General features: G+C 45.9%; 1 protein-coding gene across 5 annotated transcripts in view; it reads left to right on the top strand.

Moving 5' to 3' along the window:
• The first annotated feature begins 4,552 nt into the window (after positions 1 to 4,552).
• Positions 4,553 to 15,695, top strand: part of ERI3 (ERI1 exoribonuclease family member 3) — a 126,971-nt gene continuing 115,828 nt past the window's right edge. For 4 of the 5 annotated variants that reach the window (XM_046661089.1, XM_046661091.1, XM_046661090.1 and 1 more), the window contains exons 1-2: positions 4,605 to 4,938; positions 6,943 to 7,018. In XM_046661089.1, coding sequence (XP_046517045.1) covers positions 4,804 to 4,938; positions 6,943 to 7,018 — 211 coding nt within the window. In that variant the 5' untranslated portion in view covers positions 4,605 to 4,803. Of the gene's footprint in view, positions 4,571 to 4,604; positions 4,939 to 6,942; positions 7,019 to 15,695 lie in introns of those variants that run through there. The other variant, XM_046661093.1, reaches the window with a different exon arrangement.

Consider the following 15,695-nt stretch of genomic DNA (forward strand, 5'->3'; position numbering starts at 1 on the left):
AGGCCCAGATAAGGCGACTTTACTTATTTATCAAACATAAGCACTTGGAATATAAAGACGATGAAGACACAGTCCTCTTCCTTGAGGACCTCAGAATATTGTAGGTGAGTGATATAGAGGCAAATCACATTATCACAGAGTGGTCCTTAGACAAGAGCAGACATAAGCACAAGGTGCAATGAGACCACAAAGAGGTTCTCCAAGTCACAGAGTCATTATCAGAGCCAGGATTCAATTCCTGGACTATCTGGATCCAAACCTTAGCAACTTCCACCACTCTAGCTGCACAGCTAGAGTCATCAGGACCCTTAGTCACAGTCCGAGTTCTGAAGAAGGGTGGCAGCCCTTGCTGCTGGTAGGGAATTTTGAAGAGCAAGGAGAGGACATTGGGAATTGGGATGTGGCGTGCACAGATGTCCCAGCAGCACCTCAGGCCCAGAAGAAGAGATGATGGTGCCCTCAGGGTTACCAGGTCATGGAGACCCTCCCCTGGGACAGGACTGATTCCAAAGCCTAGAGGTGGCAGTGAGTGGTTCCAGCTATGGGAGCCACTGAAGGCAAAAAACCAGGCTGGTTCTTAGAGAGGCAGATTGGGACCAGAGAATGGAGGGTCTCAAAAATCAAGTTGGGATTGAGGGGAGAGGCCATATTGGGAGTGGCAATGGGGATATGAGAATGAAATCAGACAATTCTTGCGTTGAAAGAAAAATTTGCCCAATCTCTAGGATCATCGCCTCCTTTTTGGGTCTGTGAGTTCAACAGATCCTGACAGGATTGTCTGCCTTTTTGAAAACAACTCTTTTGCTTTAAAATTTTTGCTTTTTCCTGCTTCTGAGCACCACATCTGGAAGAGACCTGGGGCCCCAATCTTTTCTAGGCCTGATTTGCCTCTGACTAGTGGCTGGATAGCCCAAGCCAACCTTCCACAGTTGGGACAGGGCTGTGAGCCACACCTTCAGGGCATGTGAATCGCAACTCTCTCTGGAACAGTGGGCAAGGCAGGGAGAAGTCAGAGGATTAGAGGTGGGGAGCCTAGGACTAGAGAGGGGACAGAGAAGGCGGAGAGTGGAGCAGCTTGGGGAAGAGAGCCTCCCTGGGCAGGTGGCTCCATTTGATTTCCGATTTAAAGGGGAGGCTTAGATAGCCAAGAAGAAAAAGGCTAATAAGAAAAATATTAAACTGCACTGTGTGTGTCCCCAGGGACTTCCCGTTGCCATGACTGACCTCCCGGAGAGCGCCATTCGTTCCGGAGCATGGCAGCTTTATAGGCACTTGTAGGCCTGCAAAGAACACCAATTTGCTGCTGTAGTTTGTTTTGATAACTGAAACTTTCAATAAATCTATATTAAAATCAAAGGGAAAATTAACTAGGCCCCAGTGAGGGGCACGGAGATAAGGGAGCACATTACCACCCTGGCCTCAGCCACCCCACATCCGTCTCTTAGTTCAGATTCAGGTCACCAGGGAGATGAATGGCTCAGGCTCATAGGGAACAGCCCTGGGGAGAGCAAGGCGAAGAAGGCATGGCCAGGTCCAGGCCCTACTGCTCCTGGAGAGAGAAGACTGTGGAGGGTAGGGTGGGGGGCAAGTAGGGGTGGGGGCGGGGTGAAGATAACAGTAATAACAGCCAATATTTACTGAACTCTTTATGCTGGATACTGTGCTAAGCATGTCACTTAATTCTAATAACAAGCAGGTACTAGTAGGATCTCCACTCTAGAGATGAAGAAATTGACCCTCAGAGAGGTACGTGACTTGCCTAAGGTCACAGATGGAGCCCAGACTCACATCTGAACAGGCTCTCTCTGAGCTCACGCTCCTGGTAACTGCACTACGCTGTCTTACGTAGCTTACGGGGACTGTGAATGGCAGAAGCAGTTTTTCTAATTCTTAGATAAAATGGTTTCAGATCCAGTCTGGGTTCTCTCAGCTGTGCCAAGTTTGGGGGCTGCCGTGCACTGTCCTTGGGTTCTCTGCCCTTCGACCGCGGGTTCAGGTCCCAGCTTTGATGGCCATCTTGCTGGTTTTCCTGGTGGTTTGACAGGGCAGAAGAAGAACCAACTTGGTCCTCTCTTTGGTTCCTGCTCACAATGTTCACTTTAGCTCAGCCACTTAATCCAGCAGCCAGGAGGCTGCCCAGGGTATATCTGTGTCTGTGTATTGGACGCAGTTCATCTGCCTCAAAAAATTCACTTGCCCCATTTGCACACCTACCCCGGGCCTTGGCCACTTGTTTTTTGGACAGCCCAGCTGCCATTGCTGTCACTTCATTTACTAACACATCTGGTTGTCTTAGCCTCCTCTGGGAGGAGGGTTAGGTTTTGACAGAGTCTCCAATGTGCTCACTGTGGTGGGACTCAGTGGGCCTAATTTGACCAAACTGGAGGTCTTGACTCCTTTCACCATTTCTAGTCTCAGATGAACCACTGTACTTAGGGCATGGGATCTGGTGCCCGCTGTGGCTACCAAAGTGGTGAGGTAACACAACCCTCCCTTTCTCCCCGAGAAGTCATGGTTTTATACAGCCTGTATGACGGAGAAACTAGTTGTGATTTCTTCGAAGCTCTGGTCAACTTTATAACATACTACCTCATATTTTCTTTCTCCTTCCCTACCTCACTTCCCTTTTCCCCTTCACTCTTGCTGTCCTGGGATTATACTTCCCAATGAAGTCTCACGACATAAACTTTGTCTCAGGCTATCTTCTAGGGAACCAGAAAACAGAGGGAATCACAACAGAGCCAGAGGCTTGAGGGAGCCAAATGGTGGGCTAGGCAGCAGTGTAGGTGAGGCACCAAGTGTATACTGAGGTCTTAAACTGTCCTATTATTAGAATGCATTTTGCTCGGTCTTCATCCAAAAAGAGTTTACAGTCTAGTGAGGTCTGGAAGCTGTACAGTTGAGGTCAAGAGCACCAATGAGGAAATAGCACATTCTGGGGAAGTCAAGGGGACCATGGAAGGCTCCACGGAGGATATTGAGGCTGGGCATTAAAGAAAGCCAGATAGCGTAGGTATACTTCATTCTTATAGCCAAGAAGGTTGGCTGTGCCCTAACCTCAGGCCAGACTCAGTATATGACAAAGCCAGAGACAGGAGAGGCCATCTCAGGGCCTCTTATTTGTCTAATTTTATTTATCTATTTATTTACTTGTTTATTGTCTGTTCTTCCTCTCCCTTCCCCTCCCCAATATAAAAGCTCCTTGAGGCTATGGGTTTTCTATGTCTTATTCACCAATGAATCCTCAGCAACAGAAACAGTGCCTGACACTCAGCAGAGGCACTATAAATATATGTTGACTGATTGATCAACTGAGATTAATGTCTAGACAACATTAATCGGAGGAGGAAGACCCAATTCCAGCTCCACGAAGTGGGGGATAGGCAGATGTGCCCCTACTTTACTGACCTTGGTTAAGTGACACCTGTCCCTGCTGATGTTTATTCCCTCATTTGTCCACAAACACTTACTGCATGCCTGCTTGACACCTGGCACTGTACTAGGTGTTACTGATACAGCATGAACAATATGGAAATAATGCCTACTTCAAAGGAGTTTGAAGCCCTAGGGGGAGACAACAAGGAAATAGACAATTATAAAATAATGCAATAAATTCTGTAGGTGCAGAGCAGACTCATCTAACTCATTATGTGGGATTAAGGAAGGCATTCCCTGATAGGAGCATTACTGGGCATTCCCAGCTCAGGTGGGAACCATTATGTTAAGGTCAGATCTCACAGAGGTGGTAGGGTCCAGAAACGTCATCATTTTCTTAAGTGAAAATATTTAATCATATTTAAGTGAAAATATGCAGATGGCAGTCAGAGGGCTTGGTGATCGAAGCTGGCTGATGGGGAGGCTGTCAAAGCTATCATTGGCTTGGCCAAGGCTGGGGTTTCCCAGCTCAGAATCTGGTACCCATGACTTCGCAGGGAGCCGTAACCAAGATGAAGAAACACACCTCTGGCCTTGGCCAGTGTTCTCTCCAGCTGACTGAAGAAAATGACTGTGGAAGCTCCCCACGGCTGAGGCCAGAATCCTTTTAACCCTGAAGTTCCTTCTTCCTTAGGAAGCCCCTTCAGAAGAAAAGCATTTTCTTCTTAGCCTAAAATGCCCCTCCTCTCAGGTCTCCTCTAGGACCACCTCAGCCAGTAGATGATAACAATGACTTGTTGAATGGACGAATCCAGAGAAGGTGTCATCTAAATATGTCACCCTAAAAGCCTATACTCACCTTTTGGGTATATTGGCAGATGGGAAAACCTGGGTCGCTCTAGGCCTTAGAAAGTTCCCGTTTTATTAAAAATTTCTTTCCTTGCTGAGAAGTAAGCCCCACCTTCACTCTCTTCTGAGTACGTGCAACCTCAAAACTACAAGTCCCATAAGGCCGGGCGCGGGGAGTCACCATCTTGATGCACCTTAGCGCGCATGTCGGCGGGAGAGGGAGCATTTGGGGAGAAGAAACCCCGCCCCCCTGCAGCCCATTGGTTGGAGGAGCCGGCGGCGAGCTCAGCGGTTGGCCAGCGTGCCCGCCCGTCTGTCGCGTCGGCCGGGGTCAGAGTGCGCGGAGGTGAGTCGGTGTGTTGTGGACTCGTGGTGCTGGCTGCCGCTGTTGAGGCGGCCGGGAACGGGCGGTGGGGAGCGGGCGGAGCTGGCCCTGCCTCTGCCTGGCCGACGCCGCAGTCGGCGCGGGCCGCGCCCGCCGCCGTAAACTGCCCCGAGCGCCTGCTGAGGCCGAGGGAAACGTCGGGGCCTGCACTTGGAGGGAGCCTGCCGCGCTGGCCCCGAGGAGGGGGCGTTGCCATGGCGACAGCCTCTCCCGCCGCTGACGGGGGGCGGGGGCGGCCCTGGGAAGGAGGGCTGGTCTCCTGGCCCCCTGCCCCTCCTCTTACTCTCCCCTGGACTTGGATGGGTCCGAGTTGGGGGCAACACCCCGGGGTGGGTGATGGGGAGCGCCTCCCCAGATTGGGCCCTGGTTAATGCATGCGGGGTGAGGGTCGTGGCGCGCACAGTTTGTGCAGCCTGGGGTGGCCCATGTGCTCACCCTGGATGCGTGATCTACTGAGTAACGTTCTGGCGGAGAGGGACTGGGGCAGGGCTTTGCAAGACAGACCGGGTGAGGTGATTAAGGGTGCTGACTTCCTACCTGGGATTACTAGGGAAGAGGAAGAGAGGTTTGACCAGAGAGGATAGAAACTCAGCAAGGAGGTGGATAGAAAATCCCCTTTCCCCTCTCCCTAACACACACACCTACACACAAGGTTAGCCGTTTACCTGTTTGTAAATCTGTAGCGGTGATAGTAGTGACGAGGAAGGAGGAGTCAGGGGCCTGACTTGACTAGCTTTCTGTTTGCTTTTCCTTCAAATGTTCCAGCAACAGGTGTTTTCTTAAAAAACAAAACGGCATGAACTTGGATTGGGGCTTGACTGCGAATTCTTGCAAAATGTAACTGCTCCTTGCTGACTTGAAAGATGGTGAATGTGGCCCCTCATTGGGGCTTTGGATTTTGTCCGTAGGGCTGGATTTTGCAAACTGATAGTGCCTATCATTGCCTCTGCTCTAGGTCTCTGTCCACTTCCTATGGTATTAGCGCTTGTCAGACATTTTATCAGTCTCCCAACTGAAGGGCAAAAATCCACGAATTCCATTGGCTAAAGACTGTAACACTGTTTGAACTGTAGTAGGTTGTGATTGGCCGAATGATTTTTGATTGTAGAGTTTCTACCAGAAATTGGCTTCATCAAATTCTGCTTTATTCTGACTTTATCATACACAGCATGCCTTGTTTTAGTGGGTTTGTGCCTGGAGCTTAAGTATATTATACCTGAATCCCCTACCATTTAAAAGCCAATTTATAAACAGGGATGTGGAGTGTGACTCCACTAATGTGTGTGTCTGTGATCTTGGTTAGAAACCCACTTGGCTGCCTTTCATCAGAGACGTGGGTGGGGGAAGGGAGCTGCCGGGAAGTGATTGATAAGGTTTCCTTTATGGATTCTGTGGTGCTTCACTGGAGCTCAGAGCACTTTGGCAACTTAAGCACTCCAAATTAAAAGCTCATTAACAATTCCTGCCCAAAGATCCTGTAAATAATCGGCTAGCTAGGTCACAGAGCTTGGCTGAGAGCTTTCCTTCCGACTTGAAATTTCCAAATAAAAGTGCTTTTATTCCCTTTCATTTTGAAAAGTGTTTTCTTTGTGGTGGGGTAAGTTGGTGTCATTTTCCCAGGGGATCTGAGTAGAATAAAGTTTTAAATGTGTAGAGTGGTAGACAGGAATAGGTTGGTTCCAAACCTAGGCGTTTCTTTGTGCAAAGGGCATTGTTAGCTTACAAGGGCACCTCTGCAACTTCTAGTCCTTCGGAAGATCTGAATTAGGTGGTAAATATGACAGGTGTCCACTGGTGATTTGACTTGGCATTTGGTTACCTTGACTTTCTTAGAACTTGAGGCAGACCTGAAGTATCCTGCAAGTGTTTCCTGGTCTGTGTGGCCATTTGCAGTATGTCTTGTGAGTTTGTGGCAACCAAGCCGTCCCTCAAACCTGGCCTCAGTTCCTGAGTTCTGAATATTGTCAGTCCTACCAGTGTAGACTAGGATTCTGAGATTATTCAGAGAGCCGCCACTTCATGGTCATCTTTGTCAGTCCAAGCTCAGATACTGTAAATGTTTAGTGTTTCTAGGTGAGAAGCCTCCTTAAAAAGAAAAGTATGCTACTAGGGAACATAAAATTTATTATTCTAAAATATGTAGTACTCGTAACTTCTGAAAGCTCTGTAGGGGCACTGTCCTTCCACGTAGATAGTTGTTATCCCAAAGTAGTTTGAGTTTAGGAGTTTGAAGTATAGTGTGGTCCTTAAATTGTTTCAAACAGCAGCCCCCTTGGGGATTTGATCCTTTATATTGAAGTAGACTTGTTGCAGAGATGTGTATTTATCCACAGCATTGGGGCTTTCCAGCTCTCACAGAACCTTCAGCATCCCCAGCTGCCAGTCTTGGCATCTTCGAAGTAAGGAGAGGTGAGAATCCTTGTTGCATGGTCAAGTTTGGCTTGACTTCTTCCTTACGAGTATTTGGGCTTAGCAGGTGGGTGGTGGGGGCTGGTGGAGTTTGTATTGTTCTATACCTTTTTCTGATAAGACACTGTATGCTTAAAGACTACTGAAACTTACCCAAAGTCTGTAAGTGATGAGAGTTGGAGGTGGGGGATCCCGACTCTCAAGTTCTGTCGTGATTTCTTTGTGGGCATTGCATGAGCAGGTACTTTAGGTTAAGGAAGGTTGAATAGAGCCGGAATAATCCTTTATCCTGAGAAATAGACATCTTAAGACAATAGGAGGAACACAATCATTTGACTTTTGATAATGCATTTGACCAAGGCCTTTGGGATCTTGGCTTGTGGGTCACTGTTGGGTGGATGGTTAATCCCAGCCTATCTCCATTTTACAAGGATTGGGGCTGGCTAAAAAGGTGGACTCTGATGATTGATATCCAGGATCTTAGAGGCTGTTTGTTCAATAACTAGAAGGCAGGCGCTTTGCTAGGTCCTGGGATTGTGTGAACAAGATAGCCGCTGTCCCTGACACCAAAGAGTTTCCAGATTCATGGGAGAGACCAATAGAGTAAAGAAGCAGTTATGATACGCTCTGAGAGTGCTATAATAAGGTAAGTATAGGTGCTTTGGGAGTACTCAGAAGAGTCCCCAACCTAGACTGGTGGGCTGAGAGAAGGCTCTCAGAGGAAGTAACCTCCTCGTCTAGAATTAGATGAAGACATGAGGGATCAAGTGTGAAGGTCAGAGCTTTGTTGAGTTTGAGAAACTGAAGTTCAGTGATTGAAACATAGAGTACTCAGTGGGCAGGGGGCGGGAGAGCATGGTGAGAAATGAAGCAAAAAAGGTAAGCAGAGGCCAGGGCCGTATAAGCTTTTAGGAGTAGATGGTGGTTGGAAAGAAAATTAGAGTATGTTGGCAAACTTTTTCTGTACAGGACCGGGTACTAAATATTTAGGCTTTGTGAGTTTCTGTCACAACTATTCAACTCTACTCAACTCTGCTGTTATAGCATGAAAGTAGCCATGGTATGAAAATGAATGAGCATGGCTATGTTCCAATAAAACTTTATAAAAACAGGTAATAGCTGGATTTGACCTGTGGACCATAGTTTGCCAAGCCCTGGATCAGACTATCATAAGAGCAGTAAGAAGCCATTGAAAGGTTTTAAGCAATGGACTGATGCTAGATTTGTGTTTTAGAAAGTTTGCTCTGATTCCACTATTTAAGAATGGGTTGAATGGGGCCAATACTGGAGGCAGAGAACAGTAAGGAGGCTGTGGGAGTTACATGGGTAGTATTTTATATTTCTGCCTTTGAGGCAGTATTTTGACACTTAAAAATTGAGTATAACTGAATCTTTGCATATATGTGTATATTGATTCTCTTTACTAATTTCCTGGCCATCTGGAGCTTAAAAGATGTCTACCAAAAGTTGTTGGCAATCCCAGCTCCTATTTCATAGACTAGAAAAGATGTAGGAAGGGAAAGTTGGTGTAGGATGAATGAAGGGTTTCGGGAACTCTTTTCTGTTGAAAGAAGTGGGGAATAAATGGAGCCCTGGTAGGGTTCCTGGTCTTGGGGCTCAAAGCTTAATGTCAGTTGCTTTGAACTTCTTGAACTATCCACACATGGAGGAGAACCCATTTTCCTAAGCTTTCCAAGGAATTGTCCTCTCTATATATGCCCTACTCAGTCTTTCCTTGCTTGTAGCAAACTGATGACCTTTTTCTGGTTTGGGGAATGTTTCCTAGTTCAGGTCTGATGGTATGTGTCAGGCGCAGGGACTAAAGAAAGTATTTGTTGAGTATCCGATGAATTGTCTTCCTCCTGCAAGCCCCAGTGTACTTGTATTGCTGAAGGGAAGCCTGTAGGTTTCTGATAACACTGTTTGTGTGACCTTGGGCAAGTGGCTTCTCTGAGTTTATCTTTCCTGTCTGTAAAATGGAGATAATGGGACTTAATGAGGTTGGTCAAAGGATTTAATGAGATAATGTATGTAAAGCTCTATGCACAGTGTCTTTAACTTTTCTTACTAATAGTGTTTCACACTATTAATAATTTTTAAAAAAGCAGCCAGCAATTGAGTGAGTTGACCTTTGGCTTACTTAGTATGTTTTGGGTTCCTACAGTTGTCACTGTGGTCATATAATAGAAACATAGTCCCTGGCAGAGGCAGCCAGCAGACAGGAGGAAGTTACAAATAAAGCAAGGCATCCCTTTTCATAATGGACAATTTTCAGACAGGAGGAAGTTACAACTAAAGCAAGGCACCCCTCTTCATAATGGACAATTTTCAAACAGCAAGAGTCCCATTCAGAATCCCAGAACTTTCTTCAGGGTGGACCTTAGCCCCAACCCCATCAGTGAAGCGATTTGAGTGAGCAGCTACTCGAAAGAAATTCACCGAAGTGTGACCAGTCGTTTCTCCCTGTCTGTCGGGGTCATTTATTAGTGTTGCCACCCCGTGGCCCTGTATCTTTGTAAAGTGCCTCTCAAATGTTTTTTATTACTTTTCGCCACTACTCTGGGAAGTGGGTCAGGTGGTCAGCATTATTGTTCTTGCTACCCCTGTGAGGAAACTGAGGCCCAGGAAGGTTAAGTGTGTTGCTGGAGGTCGTGCTGTGAGGTACTGTCAGAGCTAGTGCAGATTTACCTCCAGATGAAATTGTGTTAGTTTATTGCTGTGATTTCTCTTCCTTTGAGTGAGAGATGTGTAGTCATTGCAGAACTGCTCTCTGATGTATGCCTTGTCTAGGTCTGCTAGGCTTGGTTTGGGTCCCACTGTATCCACTTGGTCCTGTTGGGTTTTAATTGATGACTGCTAGGAACAGGCCTGTGGGGAAGCAGATTCCCTTTGGGTCATTGTTTTTAGCCCGTCCTCCTTTGGGGACATTCTTGGGGGAGCCTTGGGTTACAAGAGATTGCTTTGATATGTTCAAAATTGTGCCTTGTGCCCCACAGCTACAGGTAAAATCAAAAGGCGGATAATTTATGGGAGTGTCAGAGCTGGCCGCTGGCACCTCAGGAGGCCATTAGTATGCCTGTTCAGACCCTCTGTGTCCTTGCAATTGATTCTTCTTTGCATGAGCTTGATTTGGGAAGCTGTAGATCTGTGGGTAGTGATTGGATGTGACAGTCCAAACACCGGTCCCTAAATTAATCCTTTTAATAGTATTCTGGCACCAAGGCAATGCGTGCTCTTCTTTCTCTCTCTCTCTTCAACCGGGGAGGACAGAATGGGGTGGGCTAGGACGAGGAAGAGAGGAAGAAAGAAAAGAAGCTTTGCTTGGTACTCAGGCCCTGCTCTGTTCTAACCTGTTCTGATTCCAGAGCAATTGACATCATGACTGTGGGCATATTAATTCATTCAGCAAACATTTACTCACACTTCCTTTGTGCCTAGCCCTGTGCTGGGTGCCAGGTATAAAGAAATGAATAAAACGTGGTCCTCGCCCTTAAAGATCCATGTCTAGCTCAGTATTTCTCAGACTTTTTAAACTCTTGCCCTATTTCGATGAAAAAAACTAATCTTATGCTTTTCTTTACTGCTACTTGAAAGTTTAAAATGCATTAGAGTCTGACAAAGAAGCAAGTCCAAGAAATTATTACGTCAAATATGCTTTTTTACACACTTGTGTGCGCACGCACACACACACCTCCTATCTTCCATCCTTCTCACCTAATTCCCTAAAAATTACTGGTAGGAAGAGAAACATAACTACGATCTTACAATATAGTGAGATAAAAGTTATGAAAGAGGAATAAACTGTGCCACTGGATCTCACTTAAGCAATTAACTTTATGATGGAGGGTCAGAGAAAGCTGCTAAAAAGAGGAATTTGAGCTGGATTTCGAAGAAACAGCAATAATTTGCCTGGTAAGAATGGAAGTACATTCCAAAACGAGGAGTAGCATTTGCCAAGGCACAGATTCGTAAAAGGAAACATTACATTTGGGGACCTGAGCAAGGGCTGGATGTCACCCTGCCTCCTGCCGCTTTCTCTGCTCTGTGAGATGGGAAGATCTGCTCCTCTGGAATTGTGTTTGAGAAGAGGCTTTGACTTGGGTTGTAGTTGTTTTAATCCAAAGGACCCCTTCCTGTTTCTGCTTTTTGTACCCAGGGCTGCAATTAGTTTTTCTTGTTAAAGTATAAAAAATTTATTATGAAAACCAAATTTGGTTGATTTGGACAGACTTAATTATTGCTGGTGGTTGAGTTACTTTTAGTTAAAGTCCCACCTTACCTCAAAAGAAAACTGAAGTTGATATGTACCATTAGCCCCTGGCTGATGGGAGAATCATCAAGTGGAGAAATGTGGGCTCTCAAACACTGGAGCGGAGAACAGGACCCCGAAGAGCCGAGTGCCTCTGAGCCTTAGTCTTCTCATGTGGATTAAGTGAGATGAAATATGTAAATATGTAAATCACTAATACAGTGCCTGGTATATAGTAGATTTTCAGAAAATGGTCTTTCCTTTTTTCCATGTACTAATGATAGCTCCCTTTTATTGAGCACTTAGTATTGTGCAAAGTACTTGATATACGTTGTATAGTTGAATTGAACACCAAAGAGATAGGTATTGTTATAGCTATTATTACAAAGAATATGTGATGAAGTCAGGATTTGAAGCTTGACTTTTCTAATACCAGCGTTTTAAGAACTCGGCTGTATGACTCCTTGTTTCTGTACCAGTTCCATCTTGGAAGCAGGGGTATAGGAGGTTCTGGGTACCTCTCCTCTGGGGTTAGATGCTGTCTACAAGTGTGGGAGGTGCTTAAAGGGATGAGAGTACCATACCCTGCCCTCCCTTCCTTTCTATCCTGTTTATCGTGTGTTAGGAAACAAGCCTTTGCCCCATCTTGTGTGACTCACACGAGACTTTCCCCCTGAAAACTGACTTGCAGGACTTTGCAAAGAGATGTTTCCCAGCTTTGGCCCTTTGGTGGAGTTTGCCAAAGTTCCTGGGTGTGGCTGATGGGTTAGCAAAAGGCAGGCAAATCACAGTCACTTCTTTTTGTGTGCTGCCTTGAGCTGTTGAGACAGGCTCATTGAAGGGGAGAGTGAGCCTGCTGTGGCCTGTGGTGTTGCTATCAGGATTTGGTGTTCCTGAAGGTCTTCAGTGACTTTGGCTCTACTGGTAGTTTCGGTTTAGCAGCTGCTTCTGATGTTGGACAAGCTCTCCCTAGCCCTGCCTTGGAGCAGAAGCAGCTGAAGCCTACAGGCCAAGGAAGTGATAGGTTGTAGAGAGGAGCTTTTTTGCTGAGGTGAACACCCAGCTTTAGAGTTCCTGCTTCCATTCCACTTTGGGGCTATCAGGAAGTTGCATAGAGGTTGCAGGGCATGTCAAGCTTTGTTTATCTCAACCTCTAGCCTTCAGCAGACTAGACCAAGCCCTCGGGCTCCTGGCCTCCATTGTGAGACTGCAGAGAAGCTTGAGGGTTGGGTGGTCAGGCTCCTCCTTGTGTTGCGCAGTGGCCTGGTCTGGGGTCAGGAGCCCTGGGTTCTGTTCTTACTCTTACTTGCTACATGGGCCTTGGGCAGTTCTTTTCTCTTCCTGGGGCTCATTTTCCCTGGCTGGTTGGACTGTGTCTCCTCTTAGGTTTTCTTTCACCTTTGACAGTGTGATTTTCAGAGGAAGTGGTCTGGCAGTAAGGATGCATTCATGAGGTTGAAGATTATGACTTTTGAAGGCATGCAGTTTGTATTTTTCCCAGGCTATTTTTAGCTGCCTAGCACAGAGCCTGTGCCTGGGTGAGTTCCAGACAGGTATTAACCGCGTTCTCTGTTAATGCCTCTGTAACTCAGGTGCACTTGTGATACTATGGGTCAGATTGGGACAGGGGCTTGCCTCAGGACTGGGCACTGGGGAAGCTGTAGCTGTCTCAATGCTTCTAGTCAGCTTGACTCAGAACCTGTCTCTGGTGCCTTGGAGTTTCTCTAGAATGTCCCGCTGCCTCCCAATCTGGCTTTAAATGGAATGGATTGAATCCAGACATGGTAGAAACCCTTATCCTCCCCAGAGATTCCAAGTATATGTGGCCGGGGAGATGGGGTGGGAGTAGACCCTGTATTTCATGATGGGCTTCTCTTCTTTCCCATCCCCCAGGCTCCCCTGGCCTGTGTATGTGGATATTAAAGGATGGCCCCCTCCCTTTGCCCTCCCTTCCCCCCTCCAGTAATGGAAGGCTATAAAATGTCTATTTACCCAAGACACCAGAATGACTCCTCTGTGGTTCCACTAATCTGGTGATTTGGTGCTTCTCTGGTCTCTCAGGTAAATACAGATTGAAGCTTTTTATAAAGGCATATTATTTGCCTCATTAAATGTGTGTTTTGGCACATGCGTTATTTACCTGACCGACAGTAATGGCTGCAGAGGAGCCATTGGTGTCTGTTGTGTAAATAGTCTGCACAGAAACCATCCTCCAGGGGCTTTGGCCCAGGCCTGTTTCTCCAAATCGGGCTGGCCCTGTGGTAGTCTCTGTTTACCCCTCCCTTGTCCCCACTGGGGGGCTGGTTCCTTCATTTTGAGGAGAGAATCATTCATTTTCCTCCTTGCCATAGGTTACTTATTACCTTTAATTTGCTAGGAGAAGGAAAAGGGTGTCTGAGAATAAGTGTCTATAAATCTTGGTCTCTGATGAAAGAGAGTGTGCAGAAATACACAGAATCATAGACTGTTTCTTTTGAGTTCTGCCCCTCAACTAGATACTCAAAGTCCCAGCTGATAATATAAGTTATATACTTATATTCTGCAAACTTGTGACTAAAGTATGAAGACATTAATAGAAAAGGGAAATCCCTAAGGTGCTAGAGGGGACGAGGGCGGTAGGATGCCTCTGCAGGGAGTGCAGGGGTGTTTCCTGAGAAGTCTCCTGTGGTGGCAGGAGTGCCCACTGAGGGGGCATGAGTGGGGGTGCTTATGATGGAAACTCCATGCTATGAGGGCTGGCTTTTGCCAGCCTCCCTGCCTCCCTTCGGTGTGCGGTATGAGGAGATTGCTCTCTCACGTGCTATCTATTCTCTGTTTCTCTTTAAAATCCACGTTGCATATGGATTTTTAAAAAGTTTGAAATAGGCCAAACTGACATAAAAGTTGGAGGTACAGTACAAAGAACTTCTTTCTGGAACCATTTGAGAGTTAAGTTGCCAACTTAACGCTCCATCACCCTGAATAGTTTGCGCGTGTTTTCTACATGCAAGGACATTTTCCTACCTAACCACAATACAACCATCAAAACCAGGAAATTCCCATTGATATGTTATCTCCATCTAAGCCTCAAACCCCATTCAAGTTTTCCAGTTGTCCCAGTATTGTTCTTTGTAGCAAAATGATCCAGTTCAGAATCATGTGTTGCATTTAGTTATCAAGTCTCTTTAATCTCTTTTAGACTTTCCTCAGTAAATGTTTCGTGATGTTCATGACCTTGATACTTTTGAAGATCACAGGCTGGTTATTGTATAGACTTTCCCTCATTAGGGTTTGTCTGATATTTTCTCATGATTAGTTTCAGGGTGTACATCTTCAACAGGAATATCACAGAAATGATGCATTGTTCTCATTGCATCCTATCATGTGGTGCACGATTTTGATTTATCCCGTTATTGGTGATGTTCATTTTGATCACTTGTTAAGGTGTTATCTGCCAGCCTTCTGCATTGTGAACTGACTCCCTGTTATAATTCATAAGCATTCTGTGGAGAGATACTTTGAAACTATGTGACTATCCCTTATCAAACTTTAATTTTATTTATTTATTTGTATCTTTATGGACTCATGGTTTCCTTTTTTTATTCAGTACATTATAATCCATTAATATCATTATTTGTTTGGCAGAGCGAGCCTCTTCAAGCTGGCTTCTGCATCCTTTTGATATCTTCCCATCATTCTTTGAGTATTTCCTTGCTTTCTGGAATGAAAAGATACTCTAGGCTCATCTTGTACTTACCCTGCGACAGCCCTGGAATCAGCCATTTCTCCAAAGAGCTGTAGTTCTTTCAGTGGAGAATGTTATTTAGAAGGCAACTGGGTGCTAGATGTGCTCCTTGTTATTGGAGCATTGCTGCTCCCTGACCCTTCAGTAGACAGAGCTAGAATATATGCATGTGTGTATATATATCTGCGTATACGTATATCATGCTCATATTTACAATGTGTCGTACTCACGTTTACATCCAGCTTTATTTTTATATATTATATATATCAGAAACCATGGGTTCACACTGTTAACTTCCAATTCCAATCCAACACCACAGATTTTTTCTCTTTCCATATTTTAATTCCATCCTCTGTGAGAAACCTAGTTCGCATTACCCTTAATATATGCTCTTTTTTGATCAGTCCCTCTGTGTGTAACTAATCTCTCATTGTTGCCACTGCCCTTTCCCTCTCTTGGGTGCCTGTTTTACCCTGCCCATGACTCCCCACGTCACACTCTGCCCCCACACATGTGGATGCCCTCTGCAACCCCATTTGGGCTCTGACTTGCTACATCACACCTTCCTGTCTCTGTATGGATGCCCTCCTCATCCTGCTTGGACTCTGATACTCCCCCCGAAACGCTTCTGGCTTCCCCCACTCCAACTGGTGTAGACACCTATCTTTCTCTGCCTTAATGGCTCTAAAGCCACTAGACTGGAT

Source organism: Equus quagga, chromosome 5 (genome assembly GCF_021613505.1).
Source record: "Equus quagga isolate Etosha38 chromosome 5, UCLA_HA_Equagga_1.0, whole genome shotgun sequence".
NCBI classification, from domain to species: Eukaryota; Metazoa; Chordata; class Mammalia; order Perissodactyla; family Equidae; genus Equus; species Equus quagga.